General features: G+C 39.6%; 2 protein-coding genes across 2 annotated transcripts in view; both read right to left on the bottom strand.

Moving 5' to 3' along the window:
* Nucleotides 1-5707, bottom strand: part of LOC307150278 (uncharacterized protein) — a 74288-nt gene extending 68581 nt beyond the window's left edge. The window contains exons 1-7 of the mRNA XM_079857288.1: nt 5638-5707; nt 4961-5050; nt 1560-1622; nt 985-1053; nt 760-807; nt 537-599; nt 58-102 (exon numbers count right to left, since the gene is read on the bottom strand). Coding sequence (XP_079713414.1) covers nt 58-102; nt 537-599; nt 760-807; nt 985-1053; nt 1560-1622; nt 4961-5023 — 351 coding nt within the window. The 5' untranslated portion in view covers nt 5024-5050; nt 5638-5707. The remainder of the gene's footprint in view (nt 1-57; nt 103-536; nt 600-759; nt 808-984; nt 1054-1559; nt 1623-4960; nt 5051-5637) is intronic.
* Nucleotides 5708-14063: 8356 nt separating this feature from the next.
* LOC307150280 (uncharacterized protein) lies at nt 14064-26908 on the bottom strand. Its single transcript, XM_079857290.1, has 8 exons — nt 26753-26908; nt 26127-26207; nt 21426-21539; nt 20674-20902; nt 18126-18289; nt 16334-17809; nt 15682-15893; nt 14064-15566 (listed from the first exon to the last, which is right to left on the bottom strand). Exons 2-8 carry the CDS (start codon nt 26142-26144, stop codon nt 15497-15499), a joined length of 2283 nt encoding a protein of 760 aa, XP_079713416.1. The 5' UTR covers nt 26145-26207; nt 26753-26908; the 3' UTR covers nt 14064-15496.
* Between the last annotated feature and the right edge of the window lie 243 nt (nt 26909-27151).

The following is a 27151-nucleotide window of genomic DNA, read 5'->3' as shown; positions in this document are numbered from 1 at the left end:
AAATATGCGTTAGAGGTGTTAAACTGTATTTCAGTTGAGAATGTTTCTGTTACTCACCTGATCATTAGAAAACTGACCATCACTGCTTGATGAAGGTGGGGTCTGATGAATTATTACAGGTAAAATAAATATGTCAGTAAATGAAGTCTGATGGTATAGTTTCAGTCACAGCAGATTTCAGTGGCAAACAAACAAGGAAAGACACTCTGTCCGAACAGAAGTCCTGTACCATTCAAGACCTCAAATTAAGCCCAAACATCTAAAGATGAGGGGTCAAATAATTACCCCTAATATTAAATCAAATACAGTGCATTTTATATATGATTAATCTGATTATATATGATTATATATAGTATGATTATATATAGTAATCTGTTGTAGGACAGACAGTTACTGAAAATACTGAGTCATAAATAATAGAAAACAAAAGGAATGGAAACATAATCAAGTCCAACCCATTTCTAGCTGTCATTGTGATGCATTTCAATGTCCTAAATGAGCAAATGAACAGTATTTACCTGATGATCATGACTCACCTTGAGAAGGTGTTGTTCATAGATGCTGAGGGGTTGTTGAGGGATGATAAAGTCACTGATAGCCTGAGAGAGTGAGAATATTCAGTTTGTGGGATTACAACTATAAAGTGATTTTTTTTAAGAACGACTTTATACATATTTCATTTAATACAATTTCTTTCTCATACATTTAACTAAAATATGTGTTATAGGTGGTAAATTGTTTATTTCAGTTGGTACTCACCTGACCATTAAGAAACTGATTTTTTTGCCACAATTGAACAAGTAGGTCCTGCTGAATCAAGAACAAATGTTCCGTTTCCATATCAATATAATCAATAATAGCCACTTTATTTTGTTCTTATTGACAGCTACAAACTAACAACCACTAACAACCATGTCATGAATGTATTTTGCTATTTAATGGGACTCATTATCTCCAGGTCAGTTTCTGTTCTTTATTCAGTACCTCATTTCGCTGTGAGTCTGAAGCGTGTGTTGGATCCGTTGGTCTAGAGCCTACATCTGTATATAAGTCCTAACATTCAGGGGAAAAAACACCATTCAAAAAATATTTTAAAAAATAAATGCAATTTATTTATTTAAAATCCTATTTTTAGTAAAATTCACATTTGGCTCAAGTGATACTTTGGAATCAACCAGTTTTAGCAATTATTTTGTTTGTTTCAAAGTTTTATTAATGATCTTTATATTTCTGCATTACAGACACTCTCATCCAGAGCAGCTTCTGCTTTAAAGGAACACATTTGATCAGTTCTTGCATTCCCTGGGGATCAAACCCATGACTGCTACTGTTTGAACAGGGATCATGTCCCATTTCGGAAAGGACTTGTCCACTGATGCTGGTGGGTTGTTCAATGACTACAGGGCCGCTGATACCCTGAGTACCTCTTTTTGTGAAATTACAATGAACTTTAAATATATTGTTGTTGTTTTTTATTTAAAATAACTTCTATTTTCTAACTAATTTCAACATTTTTTTTCTCTATACATTGCTACTGTGCTGCAGTGACTGGTACTCACCGGATCATTAGTATCCTGACTCAAATCCGTCATTGGATCATCACTGCTTACAGGATCACCGATCTGCTGAAACCACTAATATTAATATCAATAAAATCAATATTCATTGCTACAATCCAACAACATCCATTCTCAGTATATCTTAAATTCACAATAAAATCTAAATGGACAATTCTTAATTTTTAATGGAATATTGCAGTATTTATTATGAATGATTTCTCTGTGCACATATGTATTGTTTTAAAATGTATATGTCTTGTAATCTTTCCCTCTGTCTTGCAGCGACATCTCTTCTCTTCTCTGATGACGAGGACGGGGAAACCTGTCACATCTGGAAAGGCTATTCGACTGCCTTTATTTTAAGACCTAATGCATGGATCCAATATATAGACATTGATTTTCTCCCATATAACCGACTATTTACATTAACACTTGCTGGACTGGCATTTTGACCTCATTTTGTGTGTATTTGACAGTTCATGCACAGTACATCACAAAAGAAAGTGCAATTTGGACATCGGTACTTCAGTAATAAAGGGATAGTTCACTCAGAAATGAAAATTCTGTCATCATTTACTCGCCCTCAAGTTGTTCTAAACCTGTATGAGTTTATGGGACAAAATACTATGGAAGGACACAGACTGTGATGACACGTTTCCACATTTACCAGTATTGCAAATGCAGTAATTTTTTTCATATTTTAATTTTTTTATTTATTAATATGTATTTATTAAACGCTATAATTTGTGTTACATTACCTCACATTAAAACAAATTAATGCTGCTGTGAGGGTGGGGAGGGAAAAGTTGTGGAAACAAATTTAGTTTGCTATTGGAGCAAATGGAAATAGATTTTTTTTTTTTCTATAGACGTTTATCCAACTATGACAACTTCTTTTTCTGAGAACCCCGGAAATGTGAAAAGAGTCCATTAATGCTCACTATGTTCCCTTACCGGAAAATACACTCACCTAAAGGATTATTAGGAACACCTGTTCAATTTCTCATTAATGCAATTATCTAATCAACCAATCACATGGCAGTTGCTTCATTGCATTTAGGGGTGTGGTCCTGGTCAAGACAATCTCCTGAACTCCAAACTGAATGTCAGAATGGGAAAGAAAGGTGATTTAAGCAATTTTGAGCGTGGCATGGTTGTTGGTGCCAGACGGGCCGGTCTGAGTATTTCACAATCTGCTCAGTTACTGGGATTTTCACGCACAACCATTTCTAGGGTTTACAAAGAATGGTGTGAAAAGGGAAAAACATCCAGTATGCAGCAGTCCTGTGGGCGAAAATGCCTTGTTGATGCTAGAGGTCAGAGGAGAATGGGCCGACTGATTCAAGCTGATAGAAGAGCAACTTTGACTGAAATAACCACTCGTTACAACCGAGGTATGCAGCAAAGCATTTGTGAAGCCACAACACGCACAACCTTGAGGCGGATGAGCTACAACAGCAGAAGACCCCACCGGGTACCACTCATCTCCACTACAAATAGGAAAAAGAGGCTACAATTTGCACGAGCTCACCAAAATTGGACAGTTGAAGACTGGAAAAATGTTGCCTGGTCTGATGAGTCTCGATTTCTGTTGAGACATTCAGATGGTAGAGTCAGAATTTGGCGTAAACAGAATGAGAACATGGATCCATCATGCCTTGTTACCACTGTGCAGGCTGGTGGTGGTGGTGTAATGGTGTGGGGGATGTTTTCTTGGCACACTTTAGGCCCCTTAGAGCCAATTGGGCATCGTTTAAATGCCACGGTCTACCTGAGCATTGTTTCTGACCATGTCCATCCCTTTATGACCACCATGTACCCATCCTCTGATGGCTACTTCCAGCATGATAATGCACCATGTCACAAAGCTCGAATCATTTCAAATTGGTTTCTTGAACATGACAATGAGTTCACTGTACTAAAATGGCCCCCACAGTCACCAGATCTCAACCCAATAGAGCATCTTTGGGATGTGGTGGAACGGGAGCTTCGTGCCCTGGATGTGCATCCCACAAATCTCCATCAACTGCAAGATGCTATCCTATCAATATGGGCCAACATTTCTAAAGAATGCTTTCAGCACCTTGTTGAATCAATGCCACGTAGAATTAAGGCAGTTCTGAAGGCAGTTCTGAAAGGGGGTCAAACACAGTATTAGTATGGTGTTCCTAATAATCCTTTAGGTGAGTGTACATCACATTTTCTGAAGTGTGGAGTATAAATCTCACAAGCCAACTAAAGGCAAGCTCACACTATATGACTTATGGCTGGATATTGCTATTGCTGTTTCAAACATCTGCGCCAAAACTCGTTGTTTGATATCATTGCCACGTGATCTTGTAATGAGTGCAATGCAGTGACAACTAATCCAGCCAATCACAGTGCAGATGATGTAATCAGAAAAATCTCATAATCAGTCTCGCTTCAGCTTATAAAAAAAGAATTCGTCTGACACATGTAAAAAAAATCTATTTCAGCATCAACACATAAATAGTAAGAATCGTACATTAACTAACATTTACAATTAAATTATGGCTGAAATATTGCATGCATATATAAAGATCTATGTATTTTTCATAATGTGCTTTAAGCAGCATTAAAAACATCGATAATGCTCGATAACTGTTGATAAACAACAGTATGTTTTACAATGAGCAGACGTTATCATGTCACGGAAGTTGAGTTATCGGTGTCCCAATAGTGAGCCAGGGACCTTACCAGTGCCCGAGTTTATGTTCACAATATTGATTCACAATCTGGGGAGCTGACTGAGATGCACCCTAAAACTCTCTGGGTCTGGCATAGGTCAGCGAGCCTTTATTGAATTATGATTAATGATTAGATATCAGTAAAACCTATAGAGATAAAGTCAGAGAACTCTGCCGACAGTCTTCATGTTCTACTGTAATCTTATCTTTTAATATATAAGATGCATATGTATGCAGTCCGTAGCATCCAGTGTGAAACCTCTGCTAAATGGCTGTGCGGATAGAGAAAGAGAAATGTATCTATAAACCCTTATGTTTTTCTTTATCGCTTTACCCTTTTACCCTTTATTGTTTTAACTCTTAAAAATAAAGGTTCCAAAAGGTTTTTCTCAGTGATGCCACAAAATAACCATGTTTTGTTCCCCAAAAGAACCTCCCTGGTTCCATGTTTTTCTTAATGCTAAAAACATTTTAATAATCTAATGAACTCTTTTCCATTATAAAGATCATTTTGTGCAATCGAACAGTGTCGATACAGAACCTTTACTTTTAAAAGTGCTGTTTAATTAAAAAACAAAGCAAAAATGAAAATTACCTAAATTATAAATCCCATTTGCTTTATGTGACATTGTCATATTGATATAGGTTATATCAGACCTGTGTGATTCATAAATGAATAATAAAGTTACTCACTGGTGAAGGGGCAACATCATATTTATCAACCATATCATCCATATAATACTGATCCAGTGACATGACTGCGAGAGAATCTCCAGACAGCAACTGAAACCAATTAATTAATTCCCAAATTAGTGACAAATTTGTGTTACAATTACAAATTGTAAATGCTCCATATTTTTACTATTGCTATTGTTCAAATATATAAGATGAACGTTCACGTTTTGGTGAACGCCAAAAAAAAAAAAAAAAAGAGAGAGAGAGGAAATTATGGCAAACATCAGACCTTTAAATTCGATGTTAAAATGTATACAGCATTGTTGTCAAATGCACAGTTTGCAAGTATCGTTGATAGCCTATATATTGTCTTAAAGACTGAAACGTTTTAAGAGAATCGAGTTTAGTTTCATTTTCATTTCGCGTCGCTACACACATTTTTAGACATTTCGTTACAATTTGATAGGTCTTGAAGATGAATGTATGCCTACATCTTCACACATACCTGTATTTGCTCGCATTAAGTTTTTTATTATTTAGTCTGCGGAAGTCAGAGGCTGTCGATGTTCGATATGACGATAAATATGGTTGTTAAATTTACAGCGCAGTTCCAGGATTTTACTCGATCACTCGACAGTAATATCGACACATCGAGCAAATATAAGGACGGATCTGATCATTAATCTTGTACTTACCGAAGACCGTAAGCTCTGAAGTGTGTGTGAGCTTTGAACCTCTGAATTGCGCGAGTCAACCTGATCCACTGGTTCTGAACTTCAGAGAACGAAAGCGAAAGTTATGGAGGACGTGAAGCATATCATATCATATCATATCATATCATATCATATCATATCATATCTAATGACAACAATAAATTGTTTGTTTAAAAGACGACCCTGGGAAATGTACATCTATTTAATACACCTGTAGCATATTGTATATTAACATCCACATGCATACAGAAGAACATATAAAAACATAAGAACATTAACATAAGTTATGCTTAAATGCTATTGGCCTGGTGTTATTATCATTTCTTGAAGGATGTGTCCTTGCTGATATTTCGAAAACACAAAGTCTTAGGGAAAGTAACAATATAGTGTTGAATTTATTTCTATTTGTTAAGACTTGACCCATGCAGGATTATGTAACTGGCTATTTTTAGTTCTTTGAGTTTCAATAACTCTCTTCCTCATTCTCTTCAGCTGTTTGAGAAAATTTCCAGAATTAAATTGTCTGGGTTTCATATTGTTACAGGAGAGGCTTCCTCTCCGCTTCCTCCAGATCACCAGAGGGAGCTCTCACCAGAATATTGACTGTTGCTATTCGGACTACAAATCCCATTGGCCCTCATACCTGGGACTGATTACACACAAACACTATTTAAACACTCCACACACACCACCACCACTGTTGTGAAGTCTTGATTTGCCATGGTGATCATTTCTGAGTGTTTCTACTGTGGACTATATTCTGAGTTTGATCTTGGACTGTTTCTTGTTGTTTGACTCCTTGCCGCCTGCCCCGACCTTTGCCTGTCTTTTGTACTGTGAATGTTTGCGGCCTGCCTCGACCTTGCTTGTGCCTGTTTTCGACTCTGAGTTAATAAAGCTGCAGATGGATTCTCAATCTGATGACTCCTCATTACACATATAGCAGAGCATGTTAATTGTGTATGGATTAATGCATTCTCGCAATAATTCGGTTTACAAAAAAAATTAAAAATCTCCATACTGTACAAGTTTAATATTTACTTAAAGTCCTCCTGTCAATAATTGTATCCCTTAACACTCATCTTTGATTACCAAAATTCTTCATGCCTTAAAATATCTTGAATGTAACTCGACACCCTTGCCTCATTTAGTATACACGTTTCTATGAATATGCAAATGAGCCCCGCCTCCTCTCACTCACTCAGCTCAGAGATCCACTGGTTGACGATCACACGTTGATCTGATTGGTTACAAGGTAGTTTGTGACGTCAGAAACACCAGCGATTTCAAAGCGTGTTTTTGAGACTGTCTTTGGTTCACTGCAGTTTTAAGGAGGAAATACTCAGCAATGCTGTCGACTTATGAATTTACACATGGTTTGTCTTGAAGCATATTAAAAACACCACATAGACACATAAACAACATTAAAAACTTGATTTTCACCACAGGGGGACTTCAGTTTCATTTTGTTGTGGCATTTCATTACTATGTTATCAAAAAGGTAATATATAAAGTATTTGTATTATTTAGAGATACAATTAAGTCTTTATCTTTTAATTGTATGTATAATTAACAGTGTGGTTCTCGTAATGTAATAAATATTTTATTAGTTGTTTAATTAGCTGATAGATTTTGTTATTCATGACTGTCTATCAGCCTCTAACATACACTAGTTGTTATAAAAAGCATTTGTGCCAATACAAAATAGTGATTGTATGTCTTTATTGTAGTGAATGAATATGTTCCATCACAAATCCATCTGCCACAATTCACAACTATAAAGTTAAGTACATAAACTATTTTTTTTTGTTTAATCTACAACTTGGCATTCTTAATCTCCTACCCGTTGGCAACATTTTCAATTTACACACTAATATCTAAAATCAAGAAAATCCTGCATCATATCAGAGCTCATTCTTTGTCACAAATATTTTGTTGGACTATAATATACTCCTTTGAGAAAATAGACTGATCCTCTTTTTTTTAGAAATAAAAATGGATCTTAAACATCTTTAGTTCTTTTTTTTTTCTGAATACATAGAATTAACAGTAAAATCACATACACAATCAAAACCTTTATCACAGTGGCATAAAAGTCACTTCACAATTCTGTTGCATGAAAATGAGGACCTTTCTTTGGTTTTACCCTGAAGACAGACCTCATATTGCTCACCACACTCCTGACTACAGAAGACCTGAACAGAGCTGCTGAGAACATTGATCTTTGGACGGTTAAACTCCTGTTATCATAAAAAGACATGATGTAATGCCCCAGCCATGACATAAGGAAATAACTTGGTGTTGCAAGTTTAGATTTCACAGCAGAGCCAAAGATAATAGCAGAAATTATTAGCTTTCTCTGAGCTTTAATCCAGAGGTGTAAAAATGAATTTGCACTTTTCTTGAGTTCTGTTTAAATTGAATAGTGGTATTTTTACTCAATTATATTTCCGAAAATCTGCTTTCTCTGTCATGGTTTTAAATAGTTCTAGACTTGGTCTAGTCCAGAGTTTAATAATATGATTTCCTGAAGGAGGACTAGAGCTACTCTATAACATGTTTTTGCAGCGTTGTGCAATGTAGCCAATCACAGACATATGTGTTGATTTCTTGAACGCAATGGCCAATCAGATGCATTTAAGATAGAATCTACTCACTGCTCAAACCGTCAGAGTTTTTGTTCTATGCAGAATTCTGCATGCTGGCAAATCCTCTGATTATACCAAACAAAGCGTTGACATTATGAATTCCCTTTAAAAAAACACACACACACAGATGGTTACTTGGCCTCCGTTCCCCCTAAAAAAAAAAAAGTTTATAAAACTATTTGTGAAGCTGCTACAGGGACTCTGTATCAATATATCTAGGCTATTTAGTGATAGCCGTACTAGGGTTTTTCTGATTCAGAGAAAGTCTCCGTAATTGTTGTGGTTTTAGTTTAACCTATGGGCTATAGTGGCGGAAGGTTGTAGGCTCACCAGCCTCACCAGACCTACACAGAGGGCTGTATTCTGACATCCTCTCAAAACTGAGAGTTGGTATTTTGAGTCTCTGGTCATCCAGATTAATAGATATACATTCACAGAGGATATTAGAGTAGCACAGGTTGTAGGCTGAGCCTCCCTGGGGGCTCATAGTCAATGGCGTGGTTAGGCTTCCTCTCACTCCAGAGAGTTATCCGTTGAGGCCTCTGCTCTCTTGAGCTTTGACAGAATGACTATAATTTAGCAAGTCCCATATGGGTGTTGTAGGCTTCCTCTCATTAGAGAGTCATCATGCTGAGGCATCCATCCCTCAGAGCTCCATGCAAACAGCCTTGTCTTTGCAGGTAGAGTTTAGGAAGAGGCCTCTCTCTCTTAATAACAGAGAGGTGTTTTTTAGGCCCTTCGCTCCCTGAGCTCCGAGTTGGGTATATCTAAACTTAGCTGTTTTCCACATGGATTCGTTATGCAACAGAGACCACATTGGTGTGAATGTGTCCTCTTCTCTGAGAGTTATCCTGCTGAGGCATCCACTCCCCATAGTGGAGGCGCTATATGTCTATGGTTTGGAGACTGTAGTCAGTTTCACTCTTGAGAGAGTGCTCATAGAGCTGAACGACATGTTTGCTGACACTGACATGTTCAGGTCGAGCTAACGTTACTCCTCTTGTTCTAGAGAGTCATTTTGCAGAGTATGTTGCTCCCTAGAGCCTCTATGCACAAGCCCGAGCACATGCCCTAGATATCCTCGGATGTTAGCTCTGAAGAGAAGAGCCTCCTGAGAATCAGGCTGCTCTAAATGCAGTCACCAGCCAGCAGCACCTCCCCTGAAGAAGGCAGCTGGTCACTGAGTGTGTCCCTCTGAGCTAGCTATGTCACCAGTGGTTTATGTAAGTAAGCAGTCCAGTTCATGAATCTCCTTTCAGAGCTGTATGCGCTTTTGTGAGTTGTTGGCCCTCTCTGGGCCTCCTGTACAGTAAGCGCCTCAAGTTGAGTGGGTGTAAAACCTCTTAAGTCAACATTGTGTGGCAAGGCCCTGCAGGGGCCTCCATGATGTTGTCTCTAAAGAAGCGTAGATAGTACTCCCCTCAGTGAAGAGGGTATTTCTGCGGAGTGCTCCGTTTCACTGATAGACGCCGGGTAAGCCTAGGTAGTACTCCCCTCGTTTAAGAGGGTCATTATGCAGAGTACTTCACCCCTGGTTGAATAATAGCAGGCCTTCACATGGTTTTTGGCCTCTATATTCCCAGCAGACAGGACGTGTCAAGGTGATCGGCTTCCAGTTAAACCCTCCCTCAAACGACCAGACTGCCTCAGATACAGACTTTTGTACTCTCCTTTATTTTAAGTCGTCATGCTGATTACGTTGCCTGCGGTCACATTGCAAAGCTATATGGGTGATGTAGGCTTCCTCTCATCAGAGAGTCGTCATGCTGAGGCATCCATCCCTCAGAGCTCCATGCAAACAGATTCATCTTTGCAGGTAGAGTTAAAGAAGAGCCTCCTCTCTCATAACAGAGAGTTGTTTTTCAGGCCCTTCACTCCCAGAGCTCTGTGGTGGGTATATCTAAGCTTAGCTGTTTTCCATGTGGTAAAAGGAAACACTAGAAACCACTTTGGTGTAATTATGGCAGGCCACCTCTTCTTCGAGAGTCATCCTGCTGAGGCCTCTATCCCTCAGAGCTCCATGCAAACAGCTTTGTCTTTGCAGGTAGAGTTTGAGAAGAGGCCTCTCTCAATAACAGAGAGTTGTTTTTCAGGCCCTTCACTCCCTTAGCTCTGTGTTGGGTGTTGAGTTTAGCTGTTTCCCACGTTGTAAGAGAAAACACTAAAGACCATTGGTGTGAGTGTGGCAAGCCTCCTCTTCTTCGAGAGTCATCCTGCTGAGACCTCCGCTCCCCATAGCCCTGTGGAGGTGCTATCTGTCTCTGGGAAGAGACTGTAGTCAGGTACATTCTTCAGAGAAAGCAGGTTGTTGGCTTCAGCTGATAGAGCATGATAGCATCCCTGGTATGGGGGTTGACGTTGGTCTCCCTGAAAGTAGCAGGCTAGGGCCCAATGGGTCTGGGCCATACTCCCTTAAAGGAACCCCCCTCGAAGTTGGGCTGTGGCGTCCAGGCCTTTGAGCTGGCTCTGGGTCAAGTCCTTCATATGAAATCACAAAGGTGTTTCCTCATTAAAGCACGAAGCTCGGGCAGTGGCCATAGGTGGTAGTGCTACTGACAGCCAGGTGCTTACCAAGTAGGGGGATTTAACTCTGAGTTAAATGTGTTTTATGCTTGTCACAGCCATGTTTGGCAAACATCACCTCAGCATGGGAGCGTGGGTATTTCGTACCCCAAAGTGTCTCAGTGCCAGTTCCCTATCGAATGGTTACGACCTTGTTCCCTGAGAACAGGGAACGAGACACTGCATCTCATCGCCATGCCTCCAGGCTGCCTGCACAGTCCCTTCAGATGAAGAAGTGGATGATATGTTCTCTAGGCGCCCTTTTATACTTCCTGGTCGCACTAGTAGTGACATCATGGCTGTCGCCGGCCAATACGATTGCCGTGATTATACAGTACTTCAGTCATCAGTCACGCTGAGGCGTTCCCCAAAGTGTCTCAGGACGCATGTCTCGCTCCCTATTCTCCCTATTCTCAGGGAACAAGGGTTGCAGTCGTAACCAGAGACTTTTTTTTGTCTTATCCTGAATCACTACGGTACACCTATAATTAGTGTTATATGCACTTTTATGATGGATAGATGCACTTTTATGGACTTCAAAACAAAAACAGTATTTCACTGCCATTACAAAGCTTGGAAGAGCCAGGATTTTTTCTAATATAATTCCGATTGTATTCGTCTGAAAGAAGAATGTCATATACACCAAGGATTACTTGAAGGTGAGTAAATCATGGGCTAATTTTCATTTTTGGGTGCTATCCCTTTAACCGCTAGAATGCCAAAAGTTACATAGTGTACCTTTAAATCACACGATAGAGCATACAATTAAGCCTTTGTGGATGTTATGTGTTGTCTGTCTAGTTTTGGTTTGAGTTCAGTTTCATTACCTGTGTGTTGTCCTTCTCTACCTTGGTTGCTCATTGGTGATTGATCAGTCCCACCTGTGCCTTGTATTTTCTCACATTATCTCATGTATATGACTATATATTCCGATTTGGTTCAGTTCTTTGTATGTTATCGTCTATGTATGGCTTTGGTTTACATTCCTGTTCATGTTTCCTAATTTTCCAGAGTGACTTACTGTTTTGTTTGGTTTAATAAATTACTGTTTATGACTTGATCCTCGTCTCTACTTTCTTTCCATCTAAGCCCTGACAGGTAACTATAATGACAGGACACTTAATTCAGTTGTGGCACATACATGTACAGCATAAGTTTAACCCATGCATGTCCTAAAGTTGAGTAGCAAACATGGCCAAGACAAATAACCTCTAATAAAACCCAAGAGAAGAACTTGTTTTATTACATCAAAAACATTTTGGCTACAAGAACATTTCCATTATTTACATTTATTGTAATGTTTTAAAACTAAAATTTCTTGACAAATGGAATAAATTCAACACTTTTGTTACCTTTCCTTTAAGTATCTTCCAAAGATGAGCAAGGAGAAAGAAGAGCAGGAAATATAATACATTATAAAAAAAAAAAAAAAAAAAAAACATGTATAACTTGATTATTTGCACTGCATTAATCACATAGTTTTTTCAGCCTATTACGTTACCTGAATATCATCTATTCTCGTTGAGGCACAGTGGCGATTACTGATCTAAACACAAATCAAGAATAAATACACAGTTCACCAAAAAAAAAAATAATAATAATAATAATTGTAAATCAACGATCAGAAGTCATAGATCATACAAATACAAAAGTCAAAGATCATTACAAATGAATCACTGAATAAATGTTAAGGCCATATCTAAGGTAATCTGAGATTTTGTTGTTGTTGATCATTTATCTCCTCCTGGGCTTTTTCCTTCCATCTGATTCCATTTGATTCCTATTTAAGCAGTATTTGATTGAAGTTCTGATTGAAAACAGGTGCGGGTGATCAGTCCAGGGAGCGAGCAGGGTAGAGATGCAGCCGGAGGCCTGGAAGTCCGTTGCGAAGCCAGGGTGACACCTGACCAATACGGATCCATGGGGACGAGGGAGCACGGCAGAGCCTGAGGTATGACGAACCACAGTGGAGCCAAAGGATACGGGAATGGGTCAACAGGCCAAGGTGGCATCATGGGCTCTAAGGCCCAATGTGGAGACAATGAATCCGAGCACCTAGGACGAGCTGAGGACCGGGAAGCCCAAGGTGTAGCCAGAGAGCCGGATGGAACCAGCAGAAGGGAATGAGCCAAGAAGCTAAACGTAACCAGTGAGAGCTTTTGCTGACATCTAGTGTCGGGATGAAGAAACTTGGGCCAGCCTATGTGGCTGGTATTAAGGAGCTTGAAGGCTGGACAGAAACACCAGGGGCCTCATTTATAACCATTGCGTACGCACAAAACAGGCCCTGATAGAGGCGTACGCCACTTCCGACGCATAAGTTGTGATTTATAAAAACAAACTTGACGGGAAAATTTGCGCACCTGCACGCAAACTCTGACCCATGCGTACGAACGTTTTGGAGATGGAGCAGTTTGGCGACACCGATGGTGAGCTGGAGTTAAATGTCTTTTTGGTCACTTTTAGACAGAAAATCGAAAGAAAATTAAACATAAACAGAAAGATAATACAAATATAATTACACTCACCAAGCTGTTACATGAAACAAATATCCATCCCTTCTTAAATGTCCGCGCCAGCGAGCGCGTTGAGCCGTTTAGTGAAACTGACGCAAATAACAGTTTAAATAAATAAAATAATGATTTAAACTATGTTTTACTTCTGATATAAACTTTTAGATTAAATATGCCATTCAAATTAATGGAGTTAAACACTTAAACATTATTACTGAGAAGTTACAACATTTTTATATTCAATCAATAGAAATATTTGTTGTGGATGCGATGTTTTTTTTAACACTTTTCCTGTAGGGTGCTGTGTTTTAATGTTTTAACCACAGAGATCATTGCTTATCATGATAATACCAGATTAATCTAACTGGTATTATCCAGTTAGATGGTATTATTGTCTGAGAAAATAGTTTCGTGCAAATAATGCCCAAGGCCTATCTGTTTCCATTAAAAATATAAATCAATAAAAAATACAATTCGGCCAGTGGAAAAGATTGAGAAAAACGTTCTCTGAAATGTATTTTACACTATTTGATTTATGTATTCAAAAACAAGGCAAGGATAGGCAACTACTTGATTTTTATTAATGTAGCCTAATGCGTCTTGTACCGTTAAACGTTATCATGTGGATGAATAATCATGCAAATGATATGCAGATGAGGATCTGCATAGTAAAACTAGGCGTTGTATGTTCAATGTTCAATGTTCAATTTATTTATAAAGCACACAATAATACAACAGAAGTTGACCACAGTGCTGTACAAAGAGTAAGATAGCAATCATAAAAACACATTTAAATTCTAAACATTGCCATAGACAACCTCATAATCAAGCGGCATTAATAATTACCTGTTACACCACTAGCACAGCACTCATGAATGATCAAATGCCAAAGTGAAAAAGTAAGATTTCAGATGTCGTTTGAACTCTATAAGAGAGGAACATTCTCTGATATAAGGAGGTAAACTATTCCACAGCTTGGGAGCAGCGGCTGCAAAAGAACGATCTCCTCTCATTTTCCTATACGTCCGCGGGACTACCAAGAGCTTTAATGACTCGGAGCGCAGTGCTCTGTTTGGTTTATTCACCTGGATTAGATCAGCTATATATGTCGGAGCATATATGCCCACTTGTAAGCTCCATATATGGTTATTTCGGGGAGGAGACACATGTGCACACAATCTTCCGCTGACTGGGATTTATAAAGTGAATTCTGCGCAGGTTCTGGCGTATGACCGGTTTTATAAGTCTGAATATTTTTTTGCGCACGCCATTTTTGGCTTTTGGGCGCACGTACATTTTTAGTAAGGTTCCTACGCAGAGTTTTATAAATGAGACCCCAGGATAGGAAGGATTTCGGACAGGACTGGGACATCAATCCAGCTGGATGGGGCCGACAGAGGATGAAGAAGTTCGAGGATGGAAACTATGGTGGGAGCTGGCTCAGCATGAAAGTCTATTAACAGCTCCTCACTTGCCCATTTCAAGGTCAACATGGCCGAATGACACCGTCGTCTTCATCCACCTCACTGACGGTGTAGGGAAAGCCATGCAGCCACAGCGCATAATCCACATAATGAGACACAGCAACAATAATCTCATCCAGCCAGGAATTTGGGGGAAATTTTTGATGCCCAGCCGACCTTCAAAGACCACATTGCTTCAATGGCGTGTGCAATCAAAAATGATTCAGAATGTGGCTCTACTTGTCTTAAACAAACCCAAAAGAGCCCATGTCACACTAATGCTTATCTATCTGCACTGGCGTCCGGTTGCACTAATACAAATAAATTATTATCAAAACTTTCTTTTTAAGGAATAATCTCAATTTTTCTTTAATGTTTTAATTTGAACAGTAAAGCTCATTGTGTGTTGTTTGACAAAAAAGTGTGTTTAATTTCATATGATTCAAATAAATTAAATTCATGTTTTATGTCTTCATTTGATTACCAGAAAAAAAAAAAGGTCTACCACCCCCCCTGAAAAAAATCCTAGGGGAAACACTTGTCTTCTGAAAGGTGAATTTTCTCCCAAACTTCAGATTTTTTATATTTTATATTTTGCTCTATCCTTTTTCAAAATCAAATTTATATTACCAGGGCTTGAATTTGAGAATAAGATTTATTCAATGCCTTTGGCCTTTAACTCATCTTTCACTCTCTTTAGGTAGCCAGGATCTGGATAGCTAAGGCTGTGGACAGAAAAAAAAATATTTTACATGAAACTCAAAATAATATGAAATGTTTGATCAGTGGTTTTGCTGGACATGATGGACAATTGAAAGCAGAGTTTACTTGAGCTCATACCTTCCACCATATCTACCGGTCTTATGATGAATATCATTCCAGGTGACCATATTATCTGCACCTGTAGTTGTAGATCTCCCGACAGTAAAGATCAGTCTCTGATTAAAAGCCCTCTGCAGGAGTATGAGCACTTCTTTTCCTTCACGATTGTCTGGCAAGTACGCTTGACGAGTTGTCCCATAAAAAGGCTTTCCAGGGTTTGGATGCTTCTTCTAAAAAATTTTTTAAAAAGATGTATTAATGTACCATAACATTAAACAAATCAATGTAAAAATAGAAAATGATCTACAAGGAGGTCACAGATTTCTTTTTATTGTGTGTTTGTTTTTCTGCAGTTCGTGTGCTTCTTCAACAGCAGGGGCGTCTAATCCTGCTCCCGGAGGGCCGCTGTCCTGCAGACTGTAACTCAAACCTGCTCTAACACACTTGCCTCGAACTTTCTTGTAATCCTAAAGACCTTGATTAACTGGTCCAGGTGTGTTTAATTGTAGGGTTGGAGTTAAACTCTGCAGGACAGTGGCCCTTCAGGAACAGAACAGCTGATACGCCCATGTGCCCAGGAGTGGTTTATTAGGAGCGCACAGTCTGAAGACCTTTAGCCAAGTTCTTTGATTTTGATATTTGATCACAGTTCAGTTTTACATATTCTTACCGTTTGAACACCACCGGGTATGTCATAGTAGATTTTAATAGTGCCACAATCTGGATATCCAGGGAGACTCGATCTGCTCTTTGTTACATTCATTGTTCCATCCGGTTGGTTTCCCTCCAATCTCCCAAAGACTTCCTTACACACAGGACAGATGGGTCCCAGACTCTTCTCTGACAAGCGAATACATTCCTGACAGAATTCATGTCCACATTTCAGTTTTCTCTTGTCGATGAAGCTGTCCATACAAATGTGACACGTCTCCTCTTCAGTATAAGTGTATTTACTTTCATGTCTAGAACTGTCTTTTAATCCTTCATTGAATCTAGTGTCTGTTTCACTTTGTCTTCTAAGATTCAATCCCTCATCCCGTACTGATCCTCCCACTGCTCCTTGTCCATAATCAGGCGTCTGATTCCATTGGATTCCTCTTGCATGAGGAACGTCCTCCGAGTAACCGATCGATTTCTTCTGCTTGTCATCAAACACTCTTTTCTGAAGCTTCTTCTCAATTTCAGCAATGGCAGGACAGAGATGTTCTGGCAGTCCAACGAGCCTCCAGCGACTGAACACATCTTCTACAACAACACGATGATGCTCCTGCTGAAGTTTCTCTACTGCTGATGCCACAAGAGTTGCGTCTGTAGGGTTTTTGAGTTCACAGGTGACAGCGGCTGATGCAAGTTTCTGGTAGAGTTGAGTTAAAGCTCTGATGGCGTGACTTTCAAGATTAATATGTTGAACTCCTTTGGATCGAGCTTGAATCTTAATGGTTAAAATTCTCTGCTGTTTTTCATCACCAAATGACACTCTGTACTTTGTTTCAAGCTGAGATAATTGCTCCTTATAGGAAAGTTTCATCAGATCCCAATGAACCTTGTCCATCTCAAGATGAGTTGGAAGGTCCTTTGTGTCCATGTCCAATGAAGACCTGCTTTGTGGAGAGAAGTTGTAGTCTATATTCATTTGACTTGATTTGTTATTGTATTGGCTTTCCATTCTTGTTCCTTCAACCTTACTTTTAATTATGTCTGTAAGTTTCTTCGGTCCAAAGAACAGGCAGTTACTGGCAGACTTGGTGAACATCATCTTTGCCTTCTCTGTTTGAATGGCATGAAGGGCCAGCTTCACAATATCTGAATCCATGTAATTATGATTAATGGCAGCTTCACTAAAACTACCAACACATCCCTGAACAAGTTTCTCAAAGTCCTCAGTGGTTTTAGACACAGAATCAGGGCTTGATCTCTGGATATGTTTGATTGAGACTGACACATCTGCACAAATAGAGACTCCATGTTGTTTCTCAAATTGTTCTAACTCCTTTCTGTAAGCGTGATGCATGTACCAGAACTGATAGAGGGGGACAGTCAGTCCAGCTGGTGTCTCAGGGGTCATTATCACAGTTTTTATCGCAGACACGTCCTCAACATTATCTGTGTATTCTGATGCTGCAGTCACAGGCATAGAACCGATCACCTAAAAACATATGATGGGATTTGATTAAAGGACTTAAGTAAAATGGAAATATTTTAATTATTATAACACCAAATTATTGTTACAAATTATAGTGTCATTTAATTATAATAATTTATTAGTAATAGTATTATTCCTACTACTACTCTACTAAGAGTCTGAGCAGAAATAGTTTAGTTGCTAGTTACTAACTATTTAGTGTGTATTGTAGTTTTTTTTTTTTTTTTTTGGCTATGCATATGGCTTTTTTCACTCAGCAATGAAAACTTAAAAAAAAAAAAAGATTATGAAATGATTGTACACAAAGTAAACATGATACCTTTGTTGAAGGCGCTCCGTAGTCCTTTAGCATGGACTTTTGTGGAACAGTCACAAAATCTGCTTCATCGAGACCAATCCATGCAGTCACTTCCTTAAATGTACCATCCTTATAATCTTTAAACCTCAAAGATATATGTTTGAGCCTTTTTAACACTTCTACAGCTGCACAAAATAAAAATAAGAGTACATTTAATTTAGAAAATAAGAAATAACACTAATAATTTGACAAAGTAATTTAGATTAATAAAATGCTTTTATGTGGTTTAAACCCATGTGGAATTTATTTCAAATATAAAAGTCCTCTAAATTAAATCAATCAGTTGATGTGATCAGTAGCAAGTGATTTCACTAGAATGGATACAGCAGAAAACTAACAGATCTGTCTGTGAGAGAGTCAAGTCAAGTCAAGTCATCTTCATTTATATAGCGCTTTTAACAATGTAGATTGTTCCAAAGCAGCTTTACATTGATAATAGGAAATTAAAGTAAAGTGTTTTGGCTTTATAGCAGCTCTAGAATAAAGTTATTGTCCAGCTAAAGTTAGAGGGAGAGAGGGAACAGTATTGCTGATGCTTTCAATCACTGATGACAAATATAACAGTCACATAAAAATAATTAAAAATAAGCATTTGTTGTATTACAAATTTATTAAATGTTTAAGTTAGGTTTCCACTACAATAGTATATACACTCACCTAAAGGATTATTAGGAACACCATACTAATACTGTGTTTGACCCCCTTTCGCCTTCAGAACTGCCTTAATTCTACGTGGCATTGATTCAACAAGGTGCTGAAAGCATTCTTTAGAAATGTTGGCCCATATTGATAGGATAGCATCTTGCAGTTGATGGAGATTTGTGGGATGCACATCCAGGGCACGAAGCTCCCGTTCCACCACATCCCAAAGATGCTCTATTGGGTTGAGATCTGGTGACTGTGGGGGCCATTTTAGTACAGTGAACTCATTGTCATGTTCAAGAAACCAATTTGAAATGATTCGAGCTTTGTGACATGGTGCATTATCCTGCTGGAAGTAGCCATCAGAGGATGGGTACATGGTGGTCATAAAGGGATGGACATGGTCAGAAACAATGCTCAGGTAGGCCGTGGCATTTAAACGATGCCCAATTGGCACTAAGGGGCCTAAAGTGTGCCAAGAAAACATCCCCCACACCATTACACCACCACCACCAGCCTGCACAGTGGTAACAAGGCATGATGGATCCATGTTCTCATTCTGTTTACGCCAAATTCTGACTCTACCATCTGAATGTCTCAACAGAAATCGAGACTCATCAGACCAGGCAACATTTTTCCAGTCTTCAACTGTCCAATTTTGGTGAGCTCGTGCAAATTGTAGCCTCTTTTTCCTATTTGTAGTGGAGATGAGTGGTACCCCGGTGGGGTCTTCTGCTGTTGTAGCCCATCCACCTCAAGGTTGTGCGTGTTGTGGCTTCACAAATGCTTTGCTGCATACCTCGGTTGTAACAAGTGGTTATTTCAGTCAAAGTTGCTCTTCTATCAGCTTGAATCAGTCGGCCCATTCTCCTCTGACCTCTAGCATCAACAAGGCATTTTCGCCCACAGGACTCCTGCATACTGGATGTTTTTCCCTTTTCACACCATTCTTTGTAAACCCTAGAAATGGTTGTGCGTGAAAATCCCAGTAACTGAGCAGATTGTGAAATACTCAGACCGGCCCGTCTGGCACCAACAACCATGCCACGCTCAAAATTGCTTAAATCACCTTTCTTTCCCATTCTGACATTCAGTTTGGAGTTCAGGAGATTGTCTTGACCAGGACCACACCCCTAAATGCATTGAAGCAACTGCCATGTGATTGGTTGATTAGATAATTGCATTAATGAGAAATTGAACAGGTGTTCCTAATAATCCTTTAGGTGAGTGCAAACTGAGAAAGTGATTATTGAGTTTACAGCAAGAGGTTCCTGCCAGACCTGTTTTTCCTTTTCAAGTTAAATGAGTCAGATCACGGAGACGCTAACCTATTGTCTTTAATGGCTCTTGGAGCCAGAGCCACAGTCCAGACGTTGAATCATTAGGCTGATTGGATTAGCACATATGCATTTGAATGGTTATGCTGATTGGATTGAGACTGGTAACATGCTGGAGTCTGGGGTGGGTTCCTTAACCTGTATACTCATTTACATGCTTTATTCAGAGTCTCCACCTCTATGTAATCCCTCCCCTCTTTGAAAAGTATAATTACAATGAATACTGTATTATGAGTTAGACTTGGAAGAACACTACAGACGACACACAGCGAAGATCCCAATAAATCACTTCTGCTTATCCCAACGTCTCCTGGTCTTGCTTCGATGAAAGAAAACTTTCCAACACACTCAAGTGGCAGATTGAGCTATAGGAGATGTGTGTTTGATACAGATTGAGCATCTTATGAATTTGGTTGATTAAGACCGTTGACAGATGATCCCCATGTTTACTGTTTGTATTTTAGTTCATTCAGAAACTAGCATTCATAAGATTTAAGTTGAAATGTTATTTAAGTGAATTATCATATCACCTGTTGATGGTGTTATCTGCACCTCTGCGTAGGACGGATCATCCATGAGTTTAAGGCTGACGACATCAGGTTTTCCTTCCGTTTTGAGCAACCAGCTCTGAAGAGCTTTCTGTAATGTTGCTCTCCATCTCTCTGGAAATGGTTCTCTCCAGTCCACTTTGATCATACATTTAGCAACATCCAATGGTGCTGAAGGTTGTGGCCATTCATAACCAGCTGTATAAATGTCCTGTTGATGGGAAAATAGTTATGAATGCAGATTCTGAATTTCTATGTGAGAAAATGCCCAACTTAGAGCCAACCTGAGTAATGTTTACATAAAGTTATTATAAGGGTAGCAAGTGCAGACCATAAACTACACCTGAGCAGCAGTACTGAATGTTTTCATATTTTACATTGTTTGTATTATATGAGCAGTTTATTTGTTAGTTGTAGTTTGTGTTTGTGATTTGACAAATGGCTGCAAAAAGAAAAATCAGACACGATAGTCCATCATCAGCAAGAATGACCTGCTGAGTTATAACAACTCCAAACTGGTGTGAAGGGTGTAATTATTAAAACTATGAATAATATTTTTTGAAAAATAATATTTATCTGTAAAATGGTTGTTTGAATAGTTTTATGATAAGCATTTGATATTATTTGATACATTATGCTTTGGCATTTAATCATACATAAATATATATAGAGATTCTGGTTGTTTAATGCCCCTCAGAAAATCGAAGGCTCAAGTTTTACTCTTTAGTCAATACCTTTTCTGACAGTGAGTCTGAATTGTGTGTTCGATCCATTGTGAAGTTTAGATGCATCATGTCATTCAAAGTTGTTCCAGAGTCTTGACCTTTAGCTCCTGCCGTATATAAGTCCTAACATTCAGAAAAAAACACCATCTTAAAACACCTTTTAAAAAATAATTTCAGTAACAAATTTACCCTAAAAATAAACCCTATTTATATATTTGTCAAGGTTCTGCTGCATAAACACGAACAAAGAGAAAGATAAAGGTTTCAAACAGTATTTAATAATATCCACAGATTAAATCCACATGAAGAACAGCAAGCAAACACAACCATACATGAATGAGACAAAGGTGAAGTGAAAACACAGGACCTAAATAAGCAGACAATCGAGATGATTAATAACAGTGATGATAAATCAAATTAGAAACCATGACGAAAAAACTAGTGGTGGGAAATGGTGCAACTGAGTCCAAAGACGGTGATATTGTGACATTACACTCCCTCCCGGTAAGGTGTGACCTCACGTCGGCAGATGAATGGAGGAGGCTCTGGTGGAGGATGAGAGTCTAGGAGAGGGATGAAACAGAGGACAGTCCTGGGATGTGCAGATGTTGATTTAATCCAGAGGATGGCCTTGAGCAGAAATGGCTTGATGGTGCTCCAAGCCACAGCCAGGACGCCGTCCCACGACAGCTTTGCTGGAGGGATGAGCCATGGAGGTGAGGGTCTTCACCCCACCCTAGGGACGAGTGGAGGTAATGGAGCCGATGGAGCTGGAGCCCTAGGCGCAGACAGAGCCGAAGGAGCGGAGTGACACTAGACGGTCCCTGAGTCTGCGACAGAGCCGCAACGACGACCCCCGGAGATGGAAACGGTACCGGAGGGCTGAGGTGGAGCTGAAACGACTGAGGGCTAAGGCGTAGCTTGAGCAAAGGTGGAGCCAAATGGAGCCATAGTGGTGAAATGATGGCGATGTCTGAGCCAGGCAGAGCCGATGGTCTGAGGGAGTTCCAGCTCCACCTCAAAATATGTTGGTGGGAGAGGGAGGCTGGGCGGGACCAGTGAGTCCAAAATAGAACAGAGAATCGGGTGGGATTAAAGGGGGAAGGGGATCTTCCTCTACAAAATCAAAATAATAGTTCCTCGTGGTTGCCAGAAAGTCACTCTCAGTGGCGGGAGTGTGGGTGGGGCTCCATTCTCCATCCCTGAACTCCTCACGAACTCCCTCGATGTCGGATGATGATGGTCATACTCGTGGCAGTGTTTCGCTCAGTCACTGAGTTCCTTTCGTCACTGGCTCCTGCATCGTGGTAGAGGTTGGCTCTTTGTCTGCGGTGGGCTCATGCTGCCGTTCCTCGCCATCCAGAGGTTCCTGGCTGGGCACTGGATTGGGAATGGGACTGGTGTCGTCGTTGGGGTACTACGGTGAAAGGTGATCCTCATCCACAAAGGTGATGCTTGCACCCACTCCACATTTGTGGCAAAGCTCCCTCAAGATCCCTCTCCGAACAACTGTGCCTTTGTCCATGCGTTGAGTCCAACATAGAAGAATGAACACAGGCAGTTGTCCAGGAAGTGTGAAAGATTGGCAAGGTCGATGAATTCTGCGATGTGCCTCGAGGGAGCGACTTCCCTGCTCAAGGCACAATAACAGGAACGAGGGAGAGTCCATGGTGACGAAAATAAAATAAACACAAAAAACACTGACACAAAACAAAACACGCCGCAATCTATATCACTTTATGGTCCAGTCTTCTGTCATGGTTCTGCAGCATGAACACGCATGAAATGAAGATAAAGGTTTCAAACAGTATTTAATAATTGAACAAGAAGACTGGACAAAGGTGAACTGAAAACACAGGACTTAAATACACAAACAAACGAGGTGATTAACGATAACACAGCTGACAGTGATGACAAAATCAAATTAGAAACTATGATGACAAACTAGTGGCAGGAAATGGTGCAACTGAGACCAAACAGGGTGATATTGTGACATATCTCAACTTTGTTAAATTCACCCTGCTAAAATGATACCTCGGGGAACCAAGAACAAATTTTTGTTTATCTGGAGTATTTGACCAGCTATAAAGGAGTTTCTGCTACCTGAGAACTGTGAGGAACAACAATCATAAAGTTCATTACCAAGCAGGTGTATTTTAATAAACTCTAAGAGCCATAGTAAATTGTTTCTAATTGATTGATTTTAATGAGTATACCAAAAAATAGTAGATGAGTCACTGACACAAATTATTATGGTAGATGTACGCATATAATGGGAGTATTTACAGGGGATAAAGGGAAGGCGGGGTTGCCAGAGGACCAGGGCAGAGCCTGTAGGAAGGTGGAGCCCGATGGAGCCGAAGAGGTGGAGGGGGGAACCACAGCTGAAGGCCCAAAGGTCCGTGCCGCAGGCAGAGCAACGTCTGACTAAGGCGGAGCAGGAGGGACAAGGGGACCCGGTGCAGCCGTAAGGACGACGGCCCCAGGTGGAGCCGAGGGAAGGAGGAGGTTGAGCCAAGGTCAACGAGCCGAGGTGCAGTGATGGGCTTGGCAGCTGGAGCTGTAGCCAGGGCATCCCCTTGCCAAGGCGGAGCTGAAGACCAGAAGACCTGAGGCAGATCCATGCAGTAGAGCGAAGTCAACAGAGGGGGAGCGGAGGGACTGAAGGGAACCAGGGGAGGTGGGGCCGAAGGACTGGCTGTTATTGGAAAAAGGGATAGGAGAGGGAGGCTGGGTGGGATCATTGGAGATGTAGGAGACTTGGAGCTGAGCGGGACTAGCGGAGATGCAGGAGACTTGGAGCTGGGCAGGACCAGAGGAGACGCAGAATACTTGGAGACTCAGAGGAATATCCTTTTCCATTTACTCATAGCGTTTCCCAGAGTCCATATGCAGCTCACCCTCAGTGGCGTGAGTGTGAGCGGAGCTCCATTCCATGCCCTCGCACTCCACAAGGATACGCACTGGGATGGACGATGTTGCCGGCTTGCGCACCTGGTCAGACTTTCTGCTCCGGGGTGAGGATTGGCTCAGGCATTGTCTCTGGCACTGGCATTGCAGCAAGCTTGGCCCCCGTGTCTGAGGTGGATCCTGCCGTTTCGTCATTGAAGGGCATGGGAGGTGGCTGGCTGGGCTCTGGGTCTGGTGATGTCCTCCTCAGCGGGGCAGATGGTAAACGCCTATCCGTTGTTCACCAGCACCCACTTACAAATGCGGAGACGTTTCCCAGAAGACCGTTCACAGGCAGGCATGCCTTGATATTGCTCCAGATTGTGGGTGAGGCACGCCAGATATAAAAAGTCCCTTGTAAAAAGTATATAGAAAAAAGTACATAGAAAATATACAACATTAACATAAACAACGGAGAACATTGAACTGAGAAAACCAGGGACTTATAAAGACAGAGTAATCAAGGCATTAATTATAAACCATGACAACAGATGAATGAACTGGAATTAAGGTAAAATAGAGATAATGAAAACCAAAGTAAACAAGACATACACGCGGCAACTTGTTTGTGGTGGAATTTCTTTTCCCAGCACTATTTTATCTGTATAAGAACTACAAGATCTGATTGTAAAATTGAAATTTTGATGTAATTACTTTATAAGGTTGCAAAACACTATCCATAGCTCCAGAAAGAAAAAAGAAAACCACAGTCTTGCTTGTTAATTGTTCTGCCCGTCCCATTGTCTGTATGATCATTGTAGCTTGTGGCTTTAGCGAAATGACCTAGTTTATGACATTTATCTAGACATCAGTCAAAGGGCGTATTTACTCTTTACACTGCAGTGTTTGCCTTAAGTCTTAAAAACAGAGCAAACATATTTTATTTAAGAGAAAGTGGACGTAAAGGGTTAGTTCATTAACTAACCTTTTAAGAAAGATTTACAGTAAACACTTTACTGCAGCAGAGATGTCAGGAGAAATTGACTATGTTTAGTGTGTATATCACTGTAACATAATTCTATTTTAGTGTACTGTACTTTATCTACAAAAACTTGAAGTTCCATTAGGAGAACGGTAGCTGTCAAGCGTTTGTGACTAAAAATAGTAACACAAAGCAAACCTACTAGTTAATCCTTGATATTCAGCATGAGTAACTCTTCCTGAGCATATTTTGAACATCAGTGGAAGCAAAAGCAAGGCAATCTGACCTTTTGTATAATGCATATATTTATAAATCAGTATTTCGTATTAATTTTATGTTAACACATATTTTCAATATATCTTCAGCTTTTAGACCCCAGTTTGTGTGTGTTTGTATAGTTTTCAATTAAACACGTTTATTCTTTCTCTTTAGCTTTACCAAATCATTTAGTTTTTTCTTTGTTTAAAAAAATCTGTGTTTTCAAAATGTAAAAATGCAGAGTGTTTTGTGTGATGGGTACACTCTAAAAAATGCTGGGTTGTTTCAACCCAAATTTGGGTCAAAAATTGACAAACCCAACTGATGGGTTAAGGTTTTAAATAAAACGTTTAACTCACCAGCTGGGTTTATCCATGTTTGACCCAAATTTGGGTTTAAACAACCCAGCATTTTTTAAAGTGTAGGTTTAGGGGTAGTGTTAGTGTAAGGGGAGATAATATACAGTTTGTACAGTATAAACATCATTATGTCTTTGGAAAGTCCCCATAAAACCCCAGAAAATGTGTGTAATGTACAATGTGAATAAAAAAAACAAAAAACAAAAAACAAAAATGACTCACATATTCGTAAATCTCCATTTGTTCAACTGTCTGTTCCAGTGATATAGCAGTGCGAGAGAATCTCCAATCAGCAACTTTAGCCTTGAGTAAATAATTATAAAGGTAAGTAAATAAAAAAGGGAAAGAATTGTATTTATTTTACAAACAACAAACGAATAAATACAATTTTAAAAAGCTTCAAAGACTAGCTGGCTGATAGATATTTCTAAAATGTAAGACAATGTAGGAAGTATTGCAACTTAGTTTCGCCAAACAGAAAGTTACATTATGATGAACTTCAAACACATGCTCTAAAATTAACACTAAAATTTCAACGTTAAATTGTAACTCGCATTTTTGCCAATATCAATAACAGCACATTTAGTTTCATTTTCGTTTCGTGTCTACAGAGCTGTGGAAAAAACACGTTCAAACACTTCATGTAAACTCGTCTTCACACACACATGTAGTTTTATATTCACTGACAGACTGGCTGTCGATGATCAAAGTGAAGGTCAATATTGTTATTATTAACAGCGCAGTTCGAGAATAGTAGTTCTGGATTATACGTAGGTCATTATCGGCAAAAGTACTGACACAATCATTAAACGATAAAAACAAAATGGCAACTTAATCTGGTAATTTACCTGTCCTACCGTCTACCGAAAACCGAGAGCTGTGTGAAACGCTGTGAATCTTCAACCTGCATCAACTGGTGTTTGAGCGAAAACGAAAGCAAATAACAAGTTTGGGAAACCGATCCAGTATTTGGTTGTTGTTTTTTACAGCTAATAATTCATATCAGAATCATACAGTTAAGCCACAGTTTTTAAAGGGATAGTGAAGACATTTTGTAAGGAAAAACTTTTAAATATGTCATTTTGGTGATAAAAGATGAGTTTTTTAGGGATAAAATGATTGACTATAGCGGGACTTTAACGTGAGATTTAATCAGGTAGCGTGAGAGTGTGACAGAGCCTGAAAGTGTGTCTCACGCCAAACACGATAGAACAGATTTATTGGTTTTCGTTTCAAGTCACCTGTGT

The sequence above is a fragment of the Squalius cephalus genome, assembly GCF_949319135.1.
Source record: "Squalius cephalus genome assembly, chromosome: 22".
In the NCBI taxonomy this organism is placed as follows: Eukaryota; Metazoa; Chordata; class Actinopteri; order Cypriniformes; family Leuciscidae; genus Squalius; species Squalius cephalus.
Note: the sequence above shows the minus strand (reverse complement) of the source record. Positions and strands in the feature narration are given on the sequence as shown.

Bases quoted from the DNA above. Each gene is read 5' to 3' on its own strand.
- LOC307150280 (XM_079857290.1), bottom strand. The intron at 18,290-20,673 runs GTGATATGATAA...TATTTTGTGCAG, and splicing joins GCAGATAACACCATCAACAG to CTGTAGAAGTGTTAAAAAGG. The intron at 17,810-18,125 runs GTATCATGTTTA...ATATGTTTTTAG, and splicing joins ACGGAGCGCCTTCAACAAAG to GTGATCGGTTCTATGCCTGT.